The sequence below is a fragment of the Drosophila ficusphila genome, unplaced genomic scaffold (genome assembly GCF_018152265.1).
Source record: "Drosophila ficusphila isolate 14025-0441.05 unplaced genomic scaffold, ASM1815226v1 contig_198, whole genome shotgun sequence".
NCBI lineage: Eukaryota > Metazoa > Arthropoda > Insecta > Diptera > Drosophilidae > Drosophila > Drosophila ficusphila.
The window spans coordinates 13,807,049-13,826,718 of record NW_025064092.1 but is presented as its reverse complement, the minus strand read 5'-3'; the positions used below and the strand labels follow the sequence as shown (position 1 = coordinate 13,826,718).

Here is a 19,670-nt window from a genome sequence, read left to right as displayed (position 1 = left end):
CTCAAACTACAAACTACTCGTAAACACACACGAAAAACACACAACACACACAGAAAATCTCTCGCCCACCCAGGCAAACTTCAGCTTAAAGGCCAGGCCAAAGACAAAAATTCTTAATTGCCGGGCCTTTGGGCGATATATATTTTCTGTCAGACCGTGCAAAAAATTGAAAACAAAAAAAAAACCAAAAATACCCCTCATGATGTAAGCTGCCCAATTTGTCTTCACCTTTCCGTACATCAGGTTGGTCCGGTCCGGTTTGGTTTGGTTTGGTTTGGGTTAAGACTCTCTAGTCGCAAAACCCATCGCCTCTCGCATCTCGGTTCATAATTTCATTTGGCATTCGAGCTGTGATCACATTCGGACATTCGATCGCTTGTCGCCCCCATTTATCATTCCAGCCAAACGGATTTCCACACAGATTTTTGACAAACTTTCGACAGTCCAGCAAAAAAAAAACAAACCTTCGATGACTAAACGCCATTAAATGTAATGAAATTTAAGTACGCACCGCTGGTACCCCTGACCCACTAAATATTATATATACAAGCGCATATCTTATAGATGCGTGTATATGTCGTCGTATCTCATAAATACATTTTTGATTAGGCCCATCATCAGACCGCCCGCATCCAAGTTGATTTCGTTAATAGGCGACAATCGTCGAAGGCATTTAATCGGATCCGCTTGGCTTCCACTCCCCGAAATCACCCCTAACTTCCATATACATATATGTATAATGGGTCTGTGAAACGCCGTGTTAATTTGATAATAATGCCCGCCGTTGAGCAAAAAACTAATCATCATAATGGCGATGATTTCACGCCTGCTTTGCCATCGCTAAAGATCGCAAAAAGCGATGGTAACTCCGCCGTCTGTATGGGGATAGATTATTCTTGGCAGATGTTGAATACATTCAAATGCGGCGGAGTAATTGTACGCTTAATGACCTCAGATTAGGCTTTTAATCGCTCTATAGTTTTTGGGGCATTAAACACCACGATCGTAGATCAGGATTTTCCTAATTGAAGATCACTTAAGTTTGTAATCACTTTGGATCAGTTTGGGACTGAACTCATCTGATCTGATCCAGTGATGAGAATCGGTTTGGCCAATCTCTGCCGAATATCTGGCTGCCAGATCATCACTCGGGATCAATGCGAGATCAAGCTGCGTAATACTTATGAGCCTGCCCATAGTTCAGAGGCATAATCCAAGTGAAACTTCAGCATTTCATTGTCATCATCCATCCAGTGGCAACAGCCAACAGAAACAGCAACGGCGGCGCAGTCAACTTGAATGGTTTCATTTCACCCACAACCCACATGCCAGCGATATGGAGCCGGAGCTCAAAATGGAGACGGAGATGGATTTAAAGCTGGAGACGGAGCCACATCATCCATCAACCGCTGGCGAGAGGGGCTGAGCAATTAATAAACAAATAAAATGGCAACTACAATGCGGGTTCATGACCACAGCCAAGCATCTCATCTCAGCCAGCAGCAAATTGCGTGCGCGAACAACTAAATTTTCGAGGCGCCTGGGAATCACTCTCCTCTGCTCAAGATGCAGATGTACTCCATGCAGATGGATGTCGCGATGGGATAGGACCAACTAAGTTGCGACTCTGTGTGCAATTAATTCAATGAGCAGTGGCGACAATGAGAGACAAAAGATCGCCCCGGGCAAATGCCTCACGATCGGCACGCAACGAGCTGTGAATCAAATAACTCAAGATTTGCGGAGATCAGTAATGCAGATCATAGACCAAAAAAAAACAAAGGGAGAAACATCTTTGAATTTCGGTGAAAAAGATGAAAATCCATTAATAAACAGAGAGCAATATTTCAGGATTAACTGCCTTTAAATATTACGGGTAGGTGGTTAGGTAAAAGGACTTTTTTATCGTTGTTGATCAGAGCAGAGTTCAACCTTTGTTAAAAGATCTGGAGTTTGGATATACTTGAAATATTCAGTACCTGCATTACCCCGAGATCCTATTTCGAAGAGGTCTGAGGATCCCAGCACACCTCTGCCTCATTTCCAATTCACCGCGGGATTCCCCCCGTCTGTCATCTCCGCTATCTGTATTTAATCAACTGCCAACTGATCGATGATCCATTCCATTCCATCCACTTCCCACAATTTGTATGCCAGGCATTTTGTGGCCCTTTGGCGATCACTTGACACACTCTCCCCGCCAGTCGCCTGTCGCCTTTTGCCTGTCGAAAAAATAAGTGAACTGTCCAAAAACTGATCAGAGATGGGGGGCCTGACGTCGGTGCGGTTGTCCATTTTTGGGAACCGAGGAACTAGGAGCGATTGCATACTCATAAATATTGAAATTTTCACGGTGCTGGGGGGTGGGGTGGGTGATATACGTATGACAAACGACGACAAATCGACTTCCGAGCTATCGATCGCTGCCATTTAGCGATCGCGCTGAATAAATGAACTTCGCGCCACGTTTTCCCGATACGTTGTTCTGCGTTAGTTGTTGAATGCCAATTGATGTGTGATAAACGCTAGATAACGAAATCGAAAACGAAATCGAAATTGCAGTCCAAGAAGCGCCGTGTTTTGTGACTCACAGATTCTTTTGGCGGTCTGCCCATTCATAACGAGCGTTTCTTTCGCACATTCAGTTTCCCTGACCTACGACATAATCCGCCGAAAAATGCGCTCATACGAATATATATAATATATATATAAATATGTAGCCGGAGGCGTCGACTTCTTGATCTATGACGAAACTGATCGTATATTTTTATCACGGCCAAGAGATACGCGTTTGATAGAGCCCGGGCATATAGACATATAGCCACATGATTCACAGAACCAAAATGATTAGTGGCGCAGCGCCGTGTCTTTCTAGATCGCGAATGGTCATCGGACATTAAGAGATTATTTTCGCGCCACATTGAGGTTTCTTCTTTTCGAAGAATAAAAATGCTTGAGGGAAGAGTTCCGTTTAATGAATGCAGTCATCCTATATGAGCAGGACTCTTCCCCAATGACTTCACTCATGACTCATTGAGTTGAAAACTTTCCGTGGATTTAATGGAAATATTTGTTTTAAATAACACATATAGTTATAATACATTTATTATACCGACTAAAGAACTCTTGAAATCTTTCAGTCTTTCGAATGCGAGAAAGTTTTTATTTCAGTTAAATAGTTCTGTTAAAAATAAACACAATCTCCTCTGGCAAAATACCATATAAACATATAACCATATAAACTTTGGAATAACAATGCGCGTTTCTATGACTTTTTACGATCATCCCTCCCCCAAAACACATTTCCTCCCAACTATATTTAACACTCCCCCCGCGACCTTTGATGAACTTACCGATCTGGCGTTGATATCTCTCCTCTGTGCGCCGTTTTCTGTTCGGTTTCTTGTTCTTTTCTTTTTTGTTGATTTTCCTCAGCTGGGCCGGAACCTGGCGACAGAAAGAAAGGAAATTGATAATGATATAGGCATATACTATATACTATATAGATGTAGATGGGCTTTTTCAGGTATGGATGGGACAGACAACGTGTGACATCATCGGAGAGACGTAAGTGGAAAACGGTAAATGGAGTTTTATTTGCTTTTTGTCATTGAACGTGAGTGAGCGTTCCACACATCATCATAGAGAACCAGCAAAAGAGATGGCGATAAGTGCTGGTCTAAACAAATAAGTCAATAAATAAAGGCGTTAACTTGGCTCGAATGGCCTACGTAAATATGCGATGAAATGAGCGAAAAGAAACGACTAAAACGCCGATGAATACGAAAACGGAACCGTGCTTGAGGTGGGCTAAAGTCTCGGACCCAATCCCAATCCCAATTCCATTTCCAATCCCAAAACCCCAACCGAAACCAAAACCCAGACCCAGACTCATATTCAGACTCACACAATCGGTGTAGGCTTGTTTCGCAATCGCTCATAGACTTCGGCTACAGAAGTTGGCAATAAGCTAAAAGCTGACAAATGTCTGACAAGCGGAAATGGCAAGAGAGTTGGAAAACACACACCACGTCCACCAAAATAATACACAAAAATTCGCACGCAAGCCGTCCAATAGAAGAAACGCAAGCGTCACCACAGAACAATTGGGTGTGTCCTGTAGTTGGTATTCCCCGGGGATTACGTAACGTTCTGGGTTCTAAAAATACCCTAGATAACACCCTACTTTCTTTAAAACTTACTTTACATATAGCCAATATTAGTTTATACAGTCCTATACTCTATAGAACATATCAAATACTAGTACTACTAAAATTCTCTTAAATAATTGAACATATTTTTTCTTTTACAGAAAATGGAAATGTCTTCACTGGTAAGTCTTCTTTTCTTTTTTCCAATCCTTAAAGCTATATTTTTCGATTTAAAAGATCTAAGATCTCGAATGCATACCTTTTTGTGAGAGAATTATTTCATCATTATTTGCTAAGTTTTGACTTCGAAAAACGATTGAATGAAAACCCAATATTTGGTATTTGACCCAATCTTTATCTTTCTGTGTGTCGACTTGACACCTTCTGTTCGGTTAGGTTTGCTTTGCTTTGGTTTGGCTTGGGTCTGAGTCTGAGTCTGGACCTTGAGCAGACCTTTTCCCGTGAAGGCCGCTCTGCGGGTGAGAGGGTCTGATGGCCAGGTAGGAGTTGGGCAAGGTCAATGCCACACATACCATATATGCAGAGTGCTGTTCTGACCTTTCAGGGAATCTCCTCCTCCTGCCAGCGAGGTTCTGCATTTTGGAGTGCGTGACGAATGCCTGCGCATGCGGTCACCAAGGTCAGCCAGCCAGCCTTCCTCCCACCGATGCGGCATCCAATTACTCATTAGAACAGCTGACGTGACTCAATCTCCTGGCGAATGAAAAACAACAACATTTCGAGAGGCGCCACCGCGTTGGGTGGCCTGCCAAACTATGACTCATGGAAATGTAGGCAAAATTCGCACAGGGAAAATAAATGATATAACCAAAAAACATTCACAAGTTCTTTAATTAAGAGCCAGACGGCTTAGGATGCGCCACAAGTTTGTAGCAAGATTTATGATTCAGATGTTGCATTTATTTAAAGCATGCAGTCCATACAGGATATCATAAATACTCTGACAGTGAAGTGTCCCCCAAGACTATTTTATTTTTGTGTTCCATTTAATCATTTTGGTGTTTCCTATACAAATGCATTTAAGCATTCCTAACTTTAAAACGACTTGTTAATTCTCTGAAATTGACATTTGAAGATCCAAGGCCTTTACTAAAAAGGTTTCCGGAAATATTTCTGCTCACCTATGGCGCCTTGTTAACTATCTCCAACTAAATATGGCCTTTTGGAATTATCGCTCTTTGTTTCTCGATTGGCTAACACGTATCGATGGCAGTTATAAAGTTCTACACTCATAAACTATGGTACCGCTAAGTGGTTATAACTGGATCTGCATGGGCCATTATTATGGCCGTATCCCTGTTCGTATGACATATTTTATGGATATATATCTACTACATATACATATGTGCTTGTGTATAAGGCCGCGTCATTTGTCATTTGTTGGTCTGTAAGTGGAACTTCAGATAAACCCCATAAGCTATGGGACCGAGCTGTCGCAGTTTGTTGTTCATTTATACTATACATTTTTTTTCATTTAAGTATATATCGTATGCATGCTAAAGATCGGGGGTAGTGGGCGAGGTCTAGGGGTACTTGATTGGATACTGGATGGTATGGCATGGTGCTTATTGTTGTTGTTATCAGGGGTGTCGTTGCATGTGGAATAATAGTTGAATGCGCCCCTTATGTTTATGATTTACACCAGCACATTCCGGCACAGATATCTGTGTGTGTATAGTACATATCGTTGGTAGATATGTAGATAAAACGATAAGTTCCAGCCACCCAGCTAAAATAATAATAATAATCATTATTATTTTCAACTGTTTGTTTGTTTGTTTGTTTGTTTTTTGGCTCACTTTTTCCCATTTCAGACAATTGAATTGCTATTTTGGCATTTGATTTCTTTTGTTTCCCCGTTTTTGTTTTTCTCTCTGTTTGCCGATTTGATTTTGATTTTTAAATTTCTGTGTTTTTTGTCTGCGCGACACGCAAATCGATGGTTGCCACCCTAACGGACCAAAAAACAGCAACAATAACACTAAAAAACTACGCTAAATTCTGCGCTTACTTTTTCTGCACGCGACGACGGCATAGGCGGTACCGAAAAATCGGCCAGACAAGGAAGCACGTTATATTATAGCGGTAAGTGTGCTACGAAAAACGACGGCGATGCCAAAAAACCAATGTTTTTATTGTCGCGGACATCACTTAAAACACACACAACACACACACACAGCAGCACACACAATACAAAAAAAGGGAAATAGAATAGGAGGTCGAGAACGGAAACGGAACGGAAGGGAAATCGGGAAGTTTAGCAGCACAGGATGTTTGGAGTGGACGCGAATACCGCGAGAAGGCGACTCCGCGAGACCGCAACTCCGCAACTCGACGGGCTACCATATGACCGAAGACTAACGTGGAGTGGCCCGACTTTTTGCAGCAGAAAACCCAGGGTTGCAACCCAGGGACCGAGAGCCACCCCATCCCGTTTACCGTTAAACAGCTTCCGCGCAAGTCCTTGCCCAACTATTCCGGGAGAGGAGCGAACGGAAGAAGGAGCGGAAAGCACACGCACTACAATAGTTGGACCCCGAAGCACAGTGGGCACAGTGGAACCATGGAGGTGAAACAGCTGCTGCCAGGTGAAGATTACTAAGTAAGGATACCACCTTCTACCAGGAACACCTATGTAAAGTAACCAGTTCGTGGAAGATCTCAATAAAACCAAAATTGGTTGCCAGTGGGAGGTCGATTGGGATCATGCTAATGGGTAACCACTGTGCATTGATTTCGCCGTCTGGGAATTATTGTAATCCATAAGTGCTATCTGTGAGCCAGTGTGCGTGAGTGCGAGGGGGACGAAAGAGGAGGAAGGGGCTGTGGGAAGAGTGGCGCATGCGTTGCGACCGTTAGGCCATGGGAAAACATATGGAGACCCAGCCCAATCGGCACTACTAAAACTTAAGACCCCCAACTTACGACTCGCAACTCTCGACTCATTGTGTGTAAATGTCACCCTTTATCAGTTGTGCATTTTTCTTATCAGTTCGGCAATTGACGGCCTGAGAAATGAAAAACTGGCAGTCACACAATGTGATTTCTCCCTCTCTCCATTTCTCTGGGGGAATCTGAGAGAGAGAGAGAGAGAGAGATTTTTGAGTTCCTTTCAATCCTTTCCCCTCTGTTTGTTGTTCTTGTGGACATCCAACAGGCGTAAACAGCTGTAAATTGTTTGTTGACACACACACATGCAAATTGCACAGATCTGGTTAAATTTTTAGTGGATTAAACAAAATTTTTATTTTTTTAAAGCACTAGTAGTTAAATACGTTATGACTTAACATTTGACACTCATATTAAAAATATTATTCATTACTAGTTAATTCCCTAAAAATTTAACGTTAATTTAGTAAAAATAAACCTTATTTTCAAATTTATAAAATCGTTCACTCAAATGCAACAAATTTAAGACTGAGTCATTTTAATAATAATGTAAATAAATGACTGTGTTAAACTTTCGCTTGCAATCAAATAAGTATTAAAAATAAAAAAAATGTATTATTAAACTTCTGCGTTCTAAAAATAAAGCGATATTAAACCTATTTTCATGCTCTGAATTTAATGTTTCTTACTAAATTACTTTATTTGATTGCCCTCATCTGTGAGCTGATCCTGTCATCGTTTTGCCTTATTGCTTTTAATTAGCAAACCAAAAAATTGGAGGGTAGAGAAGCGATTTGGAGGGGCTTCCGGCGGGGGTGATGGTTAAATTTATGGTGTGCAGCAGATTTTAATGTTATTCATCAGCCGATTTCGCGGAAGCCCGGACGACGAGAAAGCCACCAGTAAGCAGTAACCAAACAAAGCCAAGGGAACTTTGCCATTCTTGTTGACATGACAAGCCGCGTTCTAGGAAATCACCACACGAACTTGGGCACAAAACTGCAACAGAAAGTGCAACAAAAAGTGCCGAAATCAACAAGTGCGTGTGGTTGATAAAAGTGGGTGATATGTACATATACTGGACGGTTCTCTGACCCACTCGATAGGGCATGTGTTCCGAGACATTATTCTTCGCTTTATCAAGCAAAAGAACGACAAGGCAAACACAAATCCACAATCGGACCAAACATGTGTAACGCTCCCATTTGTTTTTATTCCACTGATAAACACAGTGTCTGATTAACTCAACCGTTTGTTAGGCCTCGTCTAAAATATCAGGAAAAATTACTAACTTCCACTATCTAAAGGTCCGTTAAAAATATTTTGTGTTTTTTTTTTTTACAAACCTCTTACGAATTTCCGGCAATCTATCGACTTTTATGCAAATTTCGGTTTTTATTGGGGTATATTATTTTACACGAAAAACATTCGTATCGAATTAGATCAGAATATATTAAATAGTATCAATATTTCGGATATGTTGTTTCAATATGCACAATGCCTTCTCAATTTTGCACTTCACTTTGCGGTTTTTTTTTCGAAAAAGGGTTTTGCTCGCACACAGGGTTTAGAACATAAACAAAAAATCCCCGCGACACGGCCCAAAAACGAATGGGTTGTGAAGAATATATAAATCTTTCATATTAAAAATATATTCTCTAAGAAGAAATCAAATATCATCTCGTGATATCTGTTCCCGGCAATTTAACGCATGTTTTTCGAAATGGAGTTTTAAAAAGATTTTACGGAAACCGAAACACAACCATCAGCGCGCGGTGTCGGTTGAAAAATTTCAAAAAAAATGGGTTGCGCGCTGTTGCTTATATAGACTCTGCCGGCGCCGCTACTTTTCTCTCGCGCCGTCGACGTCGGCGTCACTGTTACGACTCTCTCACAATGTTAAGCCGCTGTTTGGTAAAATAACAATAAAGAGCTCGGTATTAATATAATATTTTAAAATCTTAACGATGGAAACTGTTTGGCCTTTGAGAACAGATTAGATTACTAACAAGGCAAGTTTTTATTAAATGTCAATATCTTTGTTTTAAGAATGCAGTTCACTTCTTATTACATATAATAAAAAAATTTTAATTTTGTTTTACGGTTCTGAGGTGTAAGATAACAAACGGCTTAGGAATAGAACCTTAAGTATATTAGACAAAAATCAATGTGGTTTTCAAGTATCAATTCTAATACCTAAATATTTAATTTTTTTATTTGAATTTGTTTTGGGCGACAAAATTCGTCAACAGAAGTTTTACACCAAGCGAGTTTTGTTTACTCTCACAATCTCGAAATTGGCCACAGTAACAGCGACAAGGGTGTTGGAAAAATTAACAAGAGGGGCCTAACATTTATATTTCTGTATAGCGGGCGGCAATCGGCCCCCTTTTTGGTAAGCCCCTGGGCTGATTCGCTCAAATGTCTCTCTGAGATAACAGCCGCATTAACAGTTGCTTTTGAGTGCTTTCTGTCAAAGTCTCTTTGCTTCAAAACACATTTCCAGCATTCCAAGAGACAAATAGTTCCGCTACATGGCGCCAAATTTAAAATTTACTTTTTTATTTATTTTGTTTTGAAATCAAAATATGTGAAATTTTTCAGTATTCATATTTATTGTACCTCGACATAACATTCTTTTCAAACAAAAGGCAAATAATACTTAAACTACACTTCATAATTTAGTAACAAACTTGATTGCTTATTAGAACAATTGACATAAATAAAAACGTAAGAGATCTTCGACTTAAGTGGCCCTACTCAATGACCATCATAATTGATATCCGTATCAACATCGTGCCAAACAGCTCCATCGCCGTCGCCATCTTGACCTGACCTGGCTGCCGGTGATGAGGATTCAAGGAGTGGCAGCTAATAGGGAAAATGGTGAGATGACCAAGAAACATTTTAAGATGACACATAGTTAGGGAACAGATTAGTTATGGAATAAGGCCTATATTTGAATTTTAGAACACAAATATTTAAGGCCAAGTCAGGTGGTAGTCTCAGCTAAGAGTATTACCGTGCAGCACCAGCGAGTTGACCTCGTTGCCATCAGCTTTCAGCTCGAGAAGCTCCTCGATCACCTGGAGGGCCATGGGACACTCGCGGACGACCTCTATGTAGGCAAACAGGGCTGCCGCCTTGTTGGCGCACCCCGATCCATTGCCATTGCCTGGATGCTGCAGTCTGGCCAGCATCAGGTTGACCCTCGGCGTACGCAACTTGACCGGAATCTGCAGCAAGGTGGCTGTGGCCATTCCGGGGTTACCGATTTAACGATAACACTCGGCCCCTCCGCGACGCACTTCGATGTCCCCAAACTCCGGATAGGCGCTCTCGATGGCCAACAAACAGGCGTTTTTGTGGCGCACCATCAATTTTCGCTGGTGGATCAGGTTCTTAAGTGTCGCAGCGAGGCTCGAAATTGGCGTTGTTTGTACTCGGATATGCTAAGGTACAGCTGCACCTGGTACTCCATCTCCAGAGTGGCTACATTGCGATCATTCTTCATCGCCGTCCTTAGCAATTTGGCCTGAAACAATAACATTTCAATAACATACTTCGGAAGTTGTCCTCTAATGTTTGGTTATTACCAATGGAATCACGGACTCGTAGCGTTTGTGATCGTAAAGCTTCTTAACATTCTCGAAAAGCGTGTTCTCCATCTTGTCCTCGCGCTTAAAGTATCACAACTACGCAAGATGGAGGATCGAGTTCCAGATTTAAGCCCAGTTTCGTTCAGTTTACAGTTCATCTGGGTCGAAAGGTTTACCAGATGTTTTTCAATATCGATACCGCGATATCGATTCCAAAAAGTGGGATTAAAAGAGGATTATGATGGTAAAAAATTATCAGATCAGTTATTAAACAGAACCACAGTTTATTTTGCAGGTATTTTATTTTGAGATTTATGACGTCGCTCTTAAACTAAATCGCTAAGTAATGCCGAAAGAGAGTTTGCAACTACATTGTTGTTTATAAGTATCGCTCTAGGTAGCCAATGTTAGTGGTATAAATTGTCTTTATTCATAGGCATTTATTTAATTATATTCATGTATTATAATAACCTTTTCGTTTTATTTTTTAACTGGAAGCTGTAATTTTCAAACCGAGGTATTTACAACGCTTTTTCCCCACCGCCAATGCTCTCCAGTTGTTTTGTTTAAGTTTAGGGTCTGCAGAAATACTTTTGATGCGTGTTCCATGTGTACATACGTGTCAGAAATATATATATTATATCGTTTTGGGTAGGCTTAGACTATACAATACATTTACTCCTATCGCTCTATACAAAATCATTCTTCTGCTAATCCTGTGCTCTAAACACTTTAACAACAAACGCGATTATGCTGCGGAAAATGAACAAAAAAATGAGTACAATATTCGCTACATTTCCAAAAACAAAACAAAAGCTAATTTCATCCTCTGGAGTTCGAGTTTCACGAAAAAAAAATATAAGAAATACAAAATAAAATTATTAGTAAAATAGTCAACGTTTGTACAGGGGCCAAAACGTGGGGGAATACATTAACTAAAATTTAGCTCAACGCCGTCCCGTTCAGCCGGGCAACCGAAATTTTAACAATACTTCTACATCTTAGATCTTAGCCTAGGTGAAAACTGACTGAAAGAAAAGGACTAAGGACTGGGAGTCCGCGAAAACCTCTTCGGGGAACTAAGGGTACTGGACGTATTCGATGAAGGCTGGAACACACAATGGAACCCAGCGGAACACTTGCTGAACTGGCCCACCCACATGTTGCGCGGGGCTTATTCGATGGAAATGACACAAAAAAGAACATTAAACAAAACGTGAATGAACCTAGGCTATTAACTACACTTGGACATTTTGCACAACACGTAGATCCTGATGCTTTCCTTCCTTCTTCTTCTTCTGATCGAGAGGCGCGGCTAACTTATGCGAATATCTTATCTTAAGACAAACTGCAGATGTTGCCTCTGCCTTCGTTACAGTTTGCCCTCCAGTTTGTGCCATCCGATACGGGGGGCGTGGGTGCGATTGCGATTGCTTCTTCCGCCACTACTTCCTCCTCCTCCACTGCCACTTCCGCCTCCGCTCCCACTCCCACTCCCAAGGCCCCATCTCAGTTCGAACTGGACTCCGTGCCCGTCGGCTCTGCCGAACTGGTGGTTGGGCACTTCTTGCAGAGGCACATGCTGAAGAACTTCGTCTTGACATCGTCGATGGTGTAGTCCTCCTCGATAGCGGGATACCTGGACTTCTGCAAGGGATAAGGACAAACGATTGAATATTGTAAAAGTATTGGTTGATTTGTAGGCTATCGACACAAACATTTTGAGTGATATTTTGACCGCGCAGCATCTGCCAGCTCTCCAGTGTGTGCGCGTACTTTAAATACTTCTCAAAGTCGTGCAACGTTTCGTAGACGTGGCACAGACCCAGGTAATCGTATTCCAGGCCAGAGTACGAGTGTCCAAATAGACGCAGGCCTGTAATAATAATACAGAGAATACGAAAACGAATTTAATTTTCGAGAAAGGAATCATCTTATGTTAGACTTACTAATATCAATGCTGCGCAGGTAGAGCTTCTCGGCTTCGCGGTACTTCTTCATTTGGTAATTGTACAGCGAGGCCAAGTGGCCAATGGACAGGCCCACCTCGTAGTCGAATGCCCCCAGCAGATCGGTCTTGATTTTGATAGCTTTTTGGTGCATTCGTTCCGCCTCTTCGAAGCGGTTCATTGTTTGGTATAGACGCCCCAGATTTCCATAGTGCTTTGCCGTCTGCACGTTCACCTCGCCGAAAACTTCGAGGGAGAGGAACAGGGCAAAGTTGTGCAGCTCCTCGGACTGCAGCAGCAGATCCTCCTCGTCCATGCCATCGGCCATCTTGTCCAGCGCAATCTCCTCGAGCAGCAGCGCCTTGACGCGCTTCGCCGACGCCAACATCAGGTGATTGCTGGGCACCAGATTCTTCATTATGTTCACCGCCTTGTCCACGTGATCCTGGGCACAGCTGAAGTCGCCCGTACTGTACTCGTGGACGTAGTAGGCGTAGGATAGATCCTCGTGGGCGATGGCCACGTGAAAGTTCATGTTGCCGAAGATGCCGCGGCGCACGGCCAGCGCCTCCTTGTACACGTTGACCGACTGGAAAACAGAATCCACGTTCAGTAGGAAAAATCCGTAGTCCAGTAAGGCATCGCCATACTTTTGGTGCTTAACTCCAAAGTATTCGCTGTGGGCCAGAAGATTAGATTGAAAATTAAAATCAGTTGAATAGTAACTTACAAACTTAATAGCTTATATGTACACATTTATTGTTGCCTGCACTTGACTGTTTCGATTTCTTGATAGATTAATAAGCGAAAAGAGGGAGAAGAGGAAGAGGACCAATAGATGCGAGATCCATGGACCGCTGTTCTTACCGAGCGCGTCGCACTGCCTGGCAGATGAGCAGATTGGCCCGGGCAAAGTCCCGCTTGACGACACAGGCCTTGGCCGCCTGCCGGAGTACATCGACGGTGACTCTGTCGGGGATTAACGGGGGAATATATCAATCAGTGAGCACAATCGGTCTAGAGGGAGACAGACAGGGAAGGGCGAACTGAACAACTCACCGCGGTGTCGCACATTTCTTCAGAAATCGAATGGCTAGGCTGCTCCACATGTGGCTCAGGTTGTACTCGTTGCGGGCAAAGTACATGGCCGAAATCTGGGTGTAGGCCATGGCCACCAGCTGGGGGGGCACGCGGCTACTGAGCGATCTGTTCAGGCCGATCAGTTCGTTGTAGGTGCGCTGCGCCAGCTTGAAGTTGCAGTGCGCCGATTCTGCAGATAAGAGGCTTGCCAAAGAAGATGACTGATTAGTTTCGATGATAATGGGGAATGGAAACCTTTAAAAGATTTCTAAATTTAGTAGGTATGCCTAACTTACCGTTGCAAGCAGTCGAGACGCATCTCCAGCCAGTGTTTGTGGGGCGGCAGGGTCTTCAGTCTTGCATTGAGGCACGCCAGCACGGTAATGCTCTCCTGCATCCATCCGGCCTCCGAGAGAAACGAACCGAGGCGGAGGCCCAAGTCGATGACCTGCATCTCCCCGGCGGGCAGCTCCTCGAGGGCAGCATTATTGATCACACTGAGTTCCGCCTGGGATTGGGCTTCTAAGGCTTTGGCGTCCGCTTGTATGGTGATGAATTTGGTAAGAAATTCGCTACAGCCAGCAGCTCGCTCCTCCGTGCCGTCCTCCGGTTCCCCGTCGTAAATCTGCAGTTGGTCGAGCACCGTAGACGTTTCTGGCGGCGATCCCTTATCACATTTCACATCCGCCACCACCAAAGGCTGCTCGTTCAGTTCCTCCTCCACCTCTGCCGAGGCGATTCCATAGCGGGAAACAAAGTTCTCGCTGAGCCGACTGGCCAGCATATTTTGGCTGGCCATGAGTGAGGCCATTATGCGCAGCAACTTGCTGCGGGCAGCCGAGTAGCGAACAAGTCGCGAGAACACCTCCAGCTGGGCGAGCTCCTCCAGCAGCGTGTCCTTCAAGGACTCCTGCTGCGACATCTGCGGACGGATGGAGATTATTAAACTGGGTGTTAAACTGAGAGCAAATAGCTGTTATGGATTTGATCATCAGCGGGGAAGGCGTCCTAAACAAGACGTTTACTGATTTCATTATAATTTCCTTCATATGTGCCTTTAACAACCTTAAACAAGAAAGGAAGCTAGCTTCGGCAAGCCGAAGCTTATATACCCTTGCAGTCATCAAATATGTCGAACAAAACACATAAAGGCTAGACAACATTGAAGCTAAGACGATTTTTCTATTCATTTCCCATATTTTTGACTATAGATCATATGGGAGCTATACGATATAGTTGTCCGATTTTGATCAAATTTAACTCGTAATTCAAGAGTCGTAAGAACACTCTATATTCCAAAAATCATACTTTTCTGATGAAAAACAACGATGTTATCAATTTATTTCCATTAATTCTATATATAATTTTCGATCTCTCCTATGGCAGCTATATGATAGAGTTATCCGATTTTGATCAAATTTAATCCGAAATTCAATAACAGTTAGAAAACGCCATCTTGAAGAATTCAAGTCGATCTGATGAAAAACAACAGAGTGAGAATTTTTTATTTCATTCTCTTGTATTGGAGCTATCCGATATAGTCGGCCGATCCGGCTCGTTCCGACTTATATACTGCGTGCAACAACTACACAACTTTTGGGAAAGTTTCAGCACGATAGCTTTAAAACTGAGAGACTAGTTTGCGCGGAAACGGACAGACGGACAGACGGACAGACGGACAGACGTACATACATATTTCGATTCTGCTCGTGATGCTGATCAAGAATATATATACTTTATGGGGTCTGAGGTGTCTCCTTCACTGCGTTGCAAACTTCTGACTGAAATTATAATACCCTTTTGCTCTGCAAGGGTATAAAAACATAGGTTTATGATAGGTTTCTGCCACTTGGATGATTATGAATTAGAATATCGACTAGCCTAGGTCCAAAATAAGCCTTACTACTCAACTAGCAAATAAATGGCGCACAAGAAGTAAAGTAAACAAGAAGAGAAGACACGTCCAATCAGCGAACAATGGAATTTGCTTAGCCATTATCAGCAAGTTCAATGGCTCTTTCCCAGCAGCTGCGCCATATAGGCAAGGTCTATGCATCACTGCATCCACTGCATCCCGCAGCATCCCAGAATGAGAATTTCCGAACAGGACAATCAAAGGGCGCTGGACCCATCCAACTGGTTGGTTTATTTTTAGAACCCCGTTTCCCCCATTGTCTCGCTTTTGTTTATAATTTACACTGTAATTGCCACTTATTATGACAGTTCATCTGTGGAATCGAACCTTTGGCTGACCAACTTCACTCGCAACCACCTGTGGGTCTGCGAAGCTGCCGTCTCCGATTTCCTTCGTCCAAATGAAACTAATCTGAAGGTATGCGCACCCCGAGCAGAATGCTTATTAAATGTCTATTTCGGGGTTAGGTAACTGAATTAAATTCGATTGATGGACTGCAGGAATTGTCAAATGTATATGAAAGTTACTGAATTACTTACAGTTTAGTTTATAGCATTTATCGGGAAAAAAAGCCCTATTCAAATTATTAGAGATTTTACGAGTGCAATCTACAGTCTTTCCTGCCTGCTTCCGCGAAGGTCTTTCGTTCTGGGGTTAATGGGCGGGAATGGCGGGGGTGTAAACAATTTAAGCGGAAAAGCAAACAAAAACAGACAAGTGCCATACCCCCCTCAATCCCTGATAATGGATAATGAGTATGAGAGAATGGTAATTGCCAGTGGCGAAATGTGGATGGGGAGTTGAGATAAGAAAGGCGCTCCAACAAGTGCTGTAATCGTTATGATCACTGATGGAAAGGGTAAAAGTATTTAATCCTACAAGGACAGGCAAAGGAGCTACAATCTATCACACCATAAACAAAATATTCCAAATTCCAAGAATCTCTATTCCAAAGTAATGCATAATTCTTAGAGTCAGAACCATTCTAGGGATTCTTTTCCGAATAATAATTTCAAAAATCTGTTTCCCAGAGAAAAAATAATTTTATGTTTAAAAGACATAATACATTCCGTACAAATGGTGAGTGATCGTGGGAAAAGTAAAAGCATTGGCAACATAGAAAAAGCTTCTAGAATATCAAGCCAGCTGGTTTATCAAGCACCCGGGTATTTCCCCTTACTGCAAACGATTACTGGTTATGATAATGGGATCATTTGGGGAATAGTATGATACAACGGGAGAGCACTCACCATTTCGTAGACATCGATGAGCAGGTTGCGCGGCAGTTCCGCCAGTCTGTTGATCCTGTCCAGCGCCGGAACCTTGGTGTTCATACTCCCGATTAGGGCCTCTAGCGATATGTTATAGAGGGATTTCGGGGTGTTCGTATTTGGACTTGAGTTAAGAGCCGCGAGTTGTTGAAGAGCCATCTTGCTCTGGTGTTTGTTTGTTTTCAACTCTTAAGCTATTTAGTTGACGATGTTTACCGTTGGGGGGCGGGGAATCGCGGGAGGCGTGGCACTCTGCAACAAGTTTGGATTTGATCGGAATTCGTAAGAAATGCATTCGCACACGTGCCGCTCATTCAAAAGGAAAAGGCGAAACAAAGAAAAACAAAACAAATGCGACAGCAAAGAGACGCTGAAGAGATCTGGTTTTTTCGAGTGTGTTTTGCACTTCACTTCACTTTCTTTTGAGGCGTTCTTCGGTTTTCTGTTTTCGGTTTTCCTTTCTCTGCCAGCGTCGCTGCTCGCGTACTGTTTTTGCTTTTGCTTTCCGCTGCTCGCTTTGTCGTTGCCTTTGCTTTTGCCTTTTGCTTTCGTTTTAATCTTGGTATTTCCTGTGGCACTTACACAATTTCGAATACATCTAATTATCGGGGGTCGTCAGCTAAAGTCGAAATCTTCGTCCACGGTTGATGCGTTGGGGATTGTATTTTGTTCCTGCAGCCCTCTGGCACTTTTTCTTTATTTTCTTGTGTCGATTTTATGATGAAACTAGTGGTGGGACAGCCAGCAAGAAGGTCTTATCGATACCCACCACTGGCACTACACTTCGCGACGATAACATTGTGTAGTGTGACCGTGCTCGTCCATCCACTTAATTAGCTTTTTTAAATTAAATTCGTGAGGCAGATTTAAAATAACAGTATGATTAAAACTAGAAGATACTTGACAAGATAAAAACATTGATAAATTGAATCCGATGATAAAAATATTTTCTGTTTTAAATAAAAACCGATTTAAATTTTATAAGCATCAACATTAGTTTGGTTGGTAGAATAGGTTTGGATGTTTAATGTGTTAATATTTTAATTTGTTATATCTTGATCTTATTGCGGCGAAATCATGTAAGTTTGGAAGTTGTCGCTGGAAAATCGTCCTTGGGATAACGTCCTTGCCGGTTGCCGCCCTTCCATTAAAAGAGATCAATAGAGTCGTCCTCGATCTCTACCAAGGCAAAGTCGGAGGTGCTGCCGAACATCCACCAGTGGCGCAGGATATTCCGGATGAGAAGGCACCGCGTGGTGACGAACTCAAAGAAATGGAAGAACAACGCGCTGGAGGTTAAAAGGGCACAGGAGGCAACGAATACCTCCTGGACGGTAAGCTGCTCGGTGCTGCCCTGATTGAGATTATCCATGCACTGCAGTACCTAAGGACAAATCCAGAAATATCATTAAAAATCAATTTTAAGCGAGTAGATTTTTTTGAAATTTTTATGAGGAATTTCTGAAAAAAAAAGCTTCGCTGAAAAGTGTACTTTTCCAGTGCATTTTTCTAAGTGCATAACTTTTTGAAGTTATCTTCGATTTTAAAGTGGCATAGTGACCTATGTATAACTTTCCCAATTAAGTCCGATCTCGGACTTACCTTTAAACGCTGTCAATAAAATTTCCTAATGACCTGCGCTTAAATATTTTAATTCTGTAAAGGTCGATTTTTTGGTGACCCATTTGGGTTCCAGGTGACCCAGCTCACCTGCTGCAGGATAATGTGGGCCAGTGGCATCAGCGAGGCGCTGAACAGCAGGTGTTTCACGATCAGGCCACAGCAGCGGCCACAGCAGAAGGTGCGCATCATCTGCTTCAGGCTGACCCGCTCCTCCGAGATGTCGAAGACCGCATGGCAGACCTCGCAGCGATTATCCCGCCTGTGCATAATCCAGCGCTTTAGGCACTTCAGGTGAATAAAGCCCTGCAATGGTGACCTAGATTCCATAAGTCCACAATATAAACCCAGAGAAACCTCTGGTTAAAGAGGGCCCCCTTTCGAAATTTGTTTTGTATTCGGTAAAGCAAATTCTGTCAATTGGGGTTAGTGAATGTTTTTGTGAATCTCGAAAAGGGCTCCTCAACACCGGAATTCCCTTACTGAAAGGACGCTTACCACGCTGCCCTTGCAATTGCACGGACATTTGATGACCTCCATGTCCCGCCGGTTCCATCGGCAGATGCGGCACGAGTTGCCATTCTCGTCGGCCGAATGGACGGTCTCCTGCGAAGGAAGACGCGTTATCGCCGGCAACATCCTTTGACGCGCCGATGAGATCTCTAGAGCGGCCATTGAGGCGGTGGGCGTGTCACTGGCCGCCTCTGGAGTTGCAGGACTCTCAGCAGAAGAAGCTGGTAGACCAACTTCCGTTGAATTAATGGGATCCGCTGGTGCCGCCGCCAGAGGCGGCTGAACGGCGAGGGGCGTGGCACCGCCGTTGGCCACCACCAAGCCATTGATCAGGCGAAGGGCGGACGCCTCGGAAAGAACGTGCTGATGATGCGACATGTTGCCTCACAGCAAATTCACAGATGTACTGCAACGTGGATGCCACGGATCTTGAATTGCTTTCAAACTGCTTGGCGGGTTATATGCGTCGTGTGATGTTGTGTGTGTAACGAACCAAATTTTGATAAACGAATTTCTACACCGAATTTTCCTGCGACATCTTAGACAAAACTTGAACGCTTGACATTGACCAGGTTTCTGAGCACACGTGATTACCTGTGAGTTGCCCAAAAACGAAAGGCACACTCCCTGGAAATTATTTGCTTTGACTCCTTTGAGATAAT

At 43.0% G+C, this 19,670-nt stretch overlaps 4 protein-coding genes across 7 annotated transcripts in view; all 4 read right to left on the bottom strand.

Annotated features, from left to right (window-relative positions):
- Positions 1 to 8,839, bottom strand: part of LOC108097177 (GAS2-like protein pickled eggs) — a 45,825-nt gene extending 36,986 nt beyond the window's left edge. The window contains exons 1-2 of one of the 2 annotated variants that reach the window (XM_017199315.1): positions 8,408 to 8,839; positions 3,354 to 3,447 (exon numbers count right to left, since the gene is read on the bottom strand). The gene's annotated coding sequence lies outside the window, so the exon portion shown is untranslated. Of the gene's footprint in view, positions 1 to 3,353; positions 3,448 to 6,183; positions 6,532 to 8,407 lie in introns of those variants that run through there. The other variant, XM_017199316.2, reaches the window with a different exon arrangement.
- An 818-nt stretch (positions 8,840 to 9,657) lies between these two features.
- On the bottom strand, positions 9,658 to 10,790 carry LOC108097034 (anaphase-promoting complex subunit 7). Of its 2 annotated transcripts, XM_017199054.1 has the most exons (3): positions 10,658 to 10,790; positions 10,084 to 10,596; positions 9,658 to 9,932 (listed from the first exon to the last, which is right to left on the bottom strand). In XM_017199054.1, exons 2-3 carry the CDS (start codon positions 10,319 to 10,321, stop codon positions 9,919 to 9,921), a joined length of 252 nt encoding a protein of 83 aa, XP_017054543.1. In that variant the 5' UTR covers positions 10,322 to 10,596; positions 10,658 to 10,790; the 3' UTR covers positions 9,658 to 9,918. The 2 variants fall into 2 exon arrangements, with proteins under 2 accessions (XP_017054543.1, XP_017054542.1); XM_017199053.1 differs by having other exon boundaries at positions 9,658 to 10,596.
- Positions 10,791 to 11,276: 486 nt separating this feature from the next.
- On the bottom strand, positions 11,277 to 17,624 carry LOC108097116 (amyloid protein-binding protein 2). The gene is made up of 8 exons (XM_017199203.2): positions 17,458 to 17,624; positions 16,855 to 17,127; positions 13,986 to 14,611; positions 13,669 to 13,893; positions 13,477 to 13,578; positions 12,610 to 13,286; positions 12,379 to 12,536; positions 11,277 to 12,307 (listed from the first exon to the last, which is right to left on the bottom strand). The coding sequence occupies exons 2-8, from the start codon at positions 17,032 to 17,034 to the stop codon at positions 12,170 to 12,172; spliced, it is 2,106 nt and encodes a 701-aa protein (XP_017054692.1). The 5' UTR covers positions 17,035 to 17,127; positions 17,458 to 17,624; the 3' UTR covers positions 11,277 to 12,169.
- Positions 17,625 to 17,872: 248 nt separating this feature from the next.
- Positions 17,873 to 19,613, bottom strand: LOC108097117 (E3 ubiquitin-protein ligase MARCHF7). 2 transcript variants are annotated; one of them, XM_017199204.2, is made up of 3 exons: positions 18,994 to 19,613; positions 18,586 to 18,801; positions 17,873 to 18,259 (listed from the first exon to the last, which is right to left on the bottom strand). In XM_017199204.2, the coding sequence occupies exons 1-3, from the start codon at positions 19,384 to 19,386 to the stop codon at positions 18,023 to 18,025; spliced, it is 846 nt and encodes a 281-aa protein (XP_017054693.1). In that variant the 5' UTR covers positions 19,387 to 19,613; the 3' UTR covers positions 17,873 to 18,022. The 2 variants fall into 2 exon arrangements, with proteins under 2 accessions (XP_017054693.1, XP_017054694.1); XM_017199205.2 differs by having other exon boundaries at positions 18,586 to 18,814; positions 18,994 to 19,192.
- Positions 19,614 to 19,670: the final 57 nt, after the last annotated feature.

Coding starts and splice junctions, on each gene's coding strand:
- LOC108097034 (XM_017199053.1), bottom strand. CDS start 10,321: ATGGCCACAGCCACCTTGCTGCAGATTCCGGTCAAGTTGCGTACGCCG.
- LOC108097117 (XM_017199204.2), bottom strand. CDS start 19,386: ATGTCGCATCATCAGCACGTTCTTTCCGAGGCGTCCGCCCTTCGCCTG. Junction 18,802..18,993: donor GCAATTGCAAGGGCAGCGTG/GTAAGCGTCCTT, acceptor TCACCATTGCAG/GGCTTTATTCACCTGAAGTG. Junction 18,260..18,585: donor CCCACATTATCCTGCAGCAG/GTGAGCTGGGTC, acceptor ATTTGTCCTTAG/GTACTGCAGTGCATGGATAA.
- LOC108097116 (XM_017199203.2), bottom strand. CDS start 17,034: ATGGCTCTTCAACAACTCGCGGCTCTTAACTCAAGTCCAAATACGAAC. Junction 13,287..13,476: donor CAGGCAGTGCGACGCGCTCG/GTAAGAACAGCG, acceptor TCTGGCCCACAG/CGAATACTTTGGAGTTAAGC. Junction 12,308..12,378: donor GTCAAAATATCACTCAAAAT/GTTTGTGTCGAT, acceptor TATCCCTTGCAG/AAGTCCAGGTATCCCGCTAT.